The following is a 6,094-nucleotide window of genomic DNA, read 5'->3' on the forward strand; positions in this document are numbered from 1 at the left end:
AAAAATTCAAGCATCAGACAATATAAACACTACATGAAATGAGTCATGTAAACACAAAATAGTACTGTAGCTATGAAAATAGTAAATAATGATGTGAGCCATCCAAAACCAGCTGATTAGAAAGGACTAGCATCAGAGGTGAGAAATTATAATTTCGGTGAATGATTGGCCCATGGCCCCTTCATTAAAATTTTCTATTAAGTCAAACCTACATTATTCAGCAAAACCAGCTTTTCCCTGACCACAGGAAACATTTGGCTGCTCCTGGATGACCCTGTTGGTTTTACTAACAACCATAAAACCCCCACACTGACATACAAAACAATATTTTATTGAAATTAATGACCATTGGAATATGAACACATCTCTGGTGCAAAAGCAAATAAACAGTTAATCAGCTTACAGTTTACACAGGTTTACTGATTTTCATTACTTCTTGAATAAATAAACACATATGAATAGACAGTTTATATATAAATCTTTATGGGACAGCTTTCAAGCAAAAATGGCATCAAGTCACCCAGTAATGTTCTCTGTATGTTCATCAAGGTACTCTGAGCCCAGTTTTAATGCAGTGCAAAGAATAACCCCAACTCCACAAACGGCACGAAAAGAAAATGGAACAACACCAAAACTGTAAATACAGACCGAATCCGTTGAGCGTCAGAACAATGTGGAACTAAGGTTAACATATTTCATAATGGTTCTCTAAAACTGTCAACACAGTCATGTCACTTATTTGTAAAGCAGTAAACACCGTTTCAAAAAGGTCTTGAGGATATTTTGGTCGTAATCTGCTTTTTGAAAGGAAAATCTGCAAAGCACGTGGAACTGGAAAAAGTCGAATTTCCTAATCCATGTAGATTATATAAATAAACAAATCATTTTCAAAAAAAAAAAAAGGACTGTGAGGTGCTTCAATTGCATTGTAGCAGCTTCTTCTTCTGTAAGGAGTCCACTGCTCCACATTAGTCTGGGTACAAGAGGAAGCCGGAGAACGTGCTGTATTTATTGTTGTTTCCACCGTGCGCCTTACCGCCGTCCAGCTTGACATAAATCTCGTCCCCGGAGTCCAGATGCAAGACGACGCTGTTGCTGGCGTAGTCATAGTTCTGGTCTGCGTCCTGCGCTATAGCGCTAGCTCGGACCTACAAATTAAGAAAGAGAGCGACAGACAGATTTCACCAAGCAGTACATACCCCTTTACATTCAGACGCACGTTTAGGTGCGCGCGGAGCCTGACGCAAACCAAGCCACTAACTCCCTGCATTTAAGTCACAGTTTACAACAAAGCGATTGAGGATTGGGTGTATCATACAATTACTGGATAAAGCTTTTAAAATAGAGAAACAAAGTCCACACTACGATCATGGACATGAGAAAACCCGGGTGCGTAATTGTGCTCCAGGCTCCGTTACGCTGCGGAGAGTCGAATCACGCAACAGACAAGAACCTTAATATATGTATTTGTTTTGCTCCTGCAATACTGCAATTTTTAAGGGTGTCTGGGGAATATTTACCTGTCCATTTTTGCACAAGTCTGCCCACATGCTTGTCCCGTCCCCTCCGCGCATTAGCACATGATAGGTGAAGTAGTAAATTCCAGACGCTTGGCATGTAAACTTGCCGGTAGCCGGGTCGTAGTGGTTCCCCAGATTTGTGACAACGTCGTCGAACCGTAACACTTCGTATCCTTCATGAGGATTTTTCAGACCCACATAAAATGCTGTCTTTGCCCCACCGGTAGAAGAGCCCAACTCTCCGTCGATTTCGGTCCGCGCTGTGCCTATTACCCCGGGATGCCCGGTCTTTGCAGACTCTCCTCTGTCACCCGGAGGTCCCCTTGGACCGGGTGGCCCCGGTTCGCCTGCTGGCCCCCTCGGCCCGGGTTTTCCCGGCCTACCTGGCTCGCCTTTTGTCCCTTGAACAAAGGATGGAGAGGGGATGGCGTTCAGGTCCTGCATGACCTCCAGGGATGTGGCGCTTGGTTTGGGGTTGTACGGGTCACAGATCATCCGACAGGTGCCCATCATCTCATAGTGTCCATCGGTCTTAGAAGTCTGGACCAGCAGGGGAATTGCGATGATGAGAGCCAAAACCATAACGATGCCAACCACAGCGGCGACGATTCTCTTCCCCTGGAGAGTCCGAGAAGCAAGCGCTAAAAAGTCTGTTATGCTTTGGGACGTAATGGTGGAAGATGTGAATGCGCTAAAAGCCACGGCGAAAAGAGAGCGGACCTAAGCTGATTCACTTAATCCTAGGAGAAAGTGAGGAGAGAGGAGAGAGACAGCAGCGTGTTGTAACCCTAAAGCCCCGTTCAGCCTGCAGCGTTCAGCGTGGTGCCAGTGTCACTTGGCTTCACACAGTTGGCAGGAGAAATATTCGTTTTGGCAGAGCAGGACGCGGCTGATCTCCGAGCTGAAAGAGGCTTCCAGCGGGTTTTGCTCGTCTGCAATAATCGAGAGGGGAGTCAAGAGCTGTTGACGTAACAAGTTAAGGGCAAAGCCTGTTGCAATTTGGAATAAGATTGCAACAATAATCATGTCATCTTTATGTATGAATTATAAATCCCTCTGTATAGCACTTAGGGAAATGGGATCAGAAAGCATTACTGACACTTTGAATTTCCAGCAGACTGTAATAGATTTTCTCTTTTTATCTCTCAGTTAGAGACAATCACCTTAGATAGATAATGCACTTATTATACCTGTTATCATCTACAGAGAAAATAATCCTGACCCTCGCTGTTTCTGCAATGTTTTTAAAGAGAGCCTGTGTTGGACACTGACCAAACATTGAAAGATGTTTCTGTATGTTCAATAAATTTTTTGGATAGTGTAGAATCCAGTGTTTTTGAAGCTTGAACTATTTTCCAAATGTGATATCTCAGCCTTTGCTTTAATTTTGATCCTGATGGCTCTTGCTTTGACTTTGAATATCAATAGTAATAACAATAGTCTTTTTCAACATGTGTAAATATGAACTCACTCAAGTTCCAGCTCATACAGAATGCAGCTGCTACAATTTTAACTAAAACCATAAAACACATCACACCTTGCCTCTTTTAGCATCAGTCATTTTAGGCTTGATTTTGAGATTTTATCCCTCAGGCTCCACATTATTTTTGAGCTGCTCTCTCCCTGTTAATTTGATTGCAGCCAAAGGTCCTTTGACAAGAACCTGCTGGCTGTTTGCTGTCGGGGCGCCAAAGCTCTGAACTACTTGTGCTTTTTTTAAGTCACTTTTTAAAACTCATTTTTACCTAAGGATATGAGGAATTGAAATGCTATTTATATGTGCAATAACTTATTTCTTTAAATAATCCTCCATATCTGTGTATTGTTTGCCATGCATTAAACACTTTAACACTGCTTTTGAAAAGCAGCTCTACAGATACCTTTATTTCATGTTAGTGATTTGACATCTTCTGACATATATGTTCTCTCTTTTTTTGCTTCTTCCTCACCTCATTTCAAGTGATACTGCTAACCAGGTCAAAGGACACACTGCTACTAAAAATCTACTGATCATAATGGGATAAGTTGTAAAGGATCAGTTTGTTACGGAGACAGAACTTCCATTAAGAGGTAGGTTCACTCAGTTTTGGTATGTAATCAATAAGATTGTTTCAGGTTTTTTTTTTTTATCAGGGCTTGAGATGTCTGTCTATGAAACTGTGGCTTCCTCCACTGTGATTGGGTGTATTTTAATTTTTCTCACTTGATGACAAACTGATTTTGTGTGTCTTATCTTATAGCATTTATGACACCTGTTAACAGCAGGTGTTGCCTGTGTTACCAAGAGAGGCCAGTAAGTGCTAGCCTACACAAGAAGGAATTCACTGTGCATGTTTGTTATACATCGGCTTTATTTCTAATCGATACAAGATGTGAGCTCTGATTTCTTTTTTTTTTAATTCTTTATTTTTCAGTTTTATCAAATTTTTAATGATGGGTACAATTCACATGTGCCAGCACGTGCACAATATTATCATCGTTCGTTTTTCTGAAGACAATTTCCCATTAAGAAAGTAAAACAAAATACAATACAATAAAATAAACGGAAACATGAACATATTTTTGAACATTAGGGAGTGACCATTACATTGTCTTTAAATTTTTAGACTCAAAATTAAAATAGGCTTTTTAATTTTTATGTACGCAACCCATTTTTCCCAACATGCTACAAACCAGTCTTGTTTTTGATTTACAAATGCTGTCATCTCTTCCATTTTATAAATATCCATTGTTATATCCCACCATGCTGACATGGTGGGAATATCCTGCGATAGCCATTTCTTAGTTATCGAGTTCTTACTTGCAACCAACAAAACACTCATTAGATATTTATCCTTTTTTCTCCAGTCCTCTGGTAAACATCCAAAATAAACAGTTTTTATTTCAAATGGAATTACATGTTTAAAAATGTCTTGCAGTGCTCCATGAACATCTTTCCAATACTGTCTAATAGGTGGGCAGTCCCACAGGATGTGAAAATGGTTTGCATGTTGGTCTCCACACTTTCTCCAGCAGATAGGAGGAGTTCCATCATAATGTGTTTTTTGAGATGGAGTGATGAAGTATCAAGGTTTTCCATCCCTATTCCTACTCCTGTGATTTTGTGCATTTCCACTGGAGTTTCCATATTGCAGTCCATTCCTCCTCTGATATAGTCATCCTTCCTTCTTTCTCCCACATTGTCTTTGCATGTTCAGTGGAATGACACAATTCCTCAGACATTTATACAGAATTGAAATTGGCTTCTTATTCGTTTTCCCATCATATGAATTTCTAATCAATTTCAGTAAGTCCATGTTGCTCTCTGACACTGTATCTACTTTTGCTTCAATATAATGACGTATTTGTAGATATTGGTAAAAGTCTTGTTTTTCCAGTGCATATTTATGTTTAAGTGAGCTCTGATTTCAAATGAATTCCAGAGAGGAGCCTCTGATCTTTTCCTTCTGTGCATCACCATCTTTAGTTTCTTGAAGTGCCTTTACAGTTGGAGCGATCTAAAAGTTGGCAGGTGCCTCTGCCTGTTTGTCTAATCTGTTACAGAGACACGACTTGCCTTCTGTTATCAGGATCAGCTAATCCTTATCTCCATAGATCTGGGATTTAACTTCTCATATCCTCTCGTCTCAGCAGGCTAAGCAAGCAGCTAACAAAGCATGTCGATTCTGAGGAGCTTCCCAATGTTGCTGATGAGCGCCACACACACATGCCCATGCACACTCACACAGACAAACAGGCATACACACAAACACACACACACACACACACACACACACACACACACACACACACACACACACACACACACACACACACACACACACACACACACACACACACACACTCATATCACAAGCAGGCCCATGAATACAATCCATGCAGACAAGTGCACTGACACAAATTGGCAGCCACAGAGCCCCTACAGTGTAACAGCACTCCCTGATGAGTACAAATGGAATCATAAATTGGTGATTAGCACTGTCGTGCATTTGAGAGAAACAGAATCATGCAGCTTGATATTGTAAAACTGAATAATGCATATTAATTGTGTCAGCATCATTTACACTTAGACCAAAGTACCCCCAGAAAGCTTGCACTTCACTGTGGTCCATCACAACCTGAAACTCAAGTTCCTTCATTTTGTCACTCTCGATTGCTTCCATTACATGTTCATAAACATGTCAAAAATAAATAAATAGCAACTTAAAAAGCATTATTTGCTTAAGAGAAATGTAATGCTGACGTGAATATATATTAGTGATGTGTAAATGGTGTTATTTTGTCATGATTTGGGGTTTTTGTCGTGGACTTGTTCAATCAATTATTCACTCTGGCAAATGCATCACTCTTTCTTACCAGAGGCTCTCTAAGTGTCCCTCTCTCTGCTCAGTGTCTTGACTGCCACACCACCCTCAACAGCTCCACATGCAGCCTGCATCCCTCTTTCTTATAACTCCCACAGTATATACAGATGGGTGATGAATTATAGGAAAACTTGAAATGTCATGGTAAGGTGTTGGGCCACCATGTCACCAGAACAGCACTAGTGCTCCTTGGCATTGTTTCTACAACTG

General features: G+C 40.7%; 1 protein-coding gene across 1 annotated transcript; it reads right to left on the minus strand.

Moving 5' to 3' along the window:
- Nucleotides 1-310: 310 nt before the first annotated feature.
- Nucleotides 311-2,442, minus strand: LOC111588595 (complement component 1, q subcomponent-like 2). The gene is made up of 2 exons (XM_023299045.3): nucleotides 1,521-2,442; nucleotides 311-1,148 (listed from the first exon to the last, which is right to left on the minus strand). Exons 1-2 carry the CDS (start codon nucleotides 2,100-2,102, stop codon nucleotides 969-971), a joined length of 762 nt encoding a protein of 253 aa, XP_023154813.1. The 5' UTR covers nucleotides 2,103-2,442; the 3' UTR covers nucleotides 311-968.
- Between the last annotated feature and the right edge of the window lie 3,652 nt (nucleotides 2,443-6,094).

The sequence above is a fragment of the Amphiprion ocellaris genome, chromosome 11, assembly GCF_022539595.1.
Source record: "Amphiprion ocellaris isolate individual 3 ecotype Okinawa chromosome 11, ASM2253959v1, whole genome shotgun sequence".
Lineage (NCBI taxonomy): Eukaryota > Metazoa > Chordata > Actinopteri > Pomacentridae > Amphiprion > Amphiprion ocellaris.

Bases quoted from the DNA above. Each gene is read 5' to 3' on its own strand.
- LOC111588595 (XM_023299045.3), bottom strand. From the start codon at position 2,102: ATGGTTTTGGCTCTCATCATCGCAATTCCCCTGCTGGTCCAGACTTCT. The intron at 1,149-1,520 runs GTAAATATTCCC...CTTAATTTGTAG, and splicing joins ACTTGTGCAAAAATGGACAG to GTCCGAGCTAGCGCTATAGC.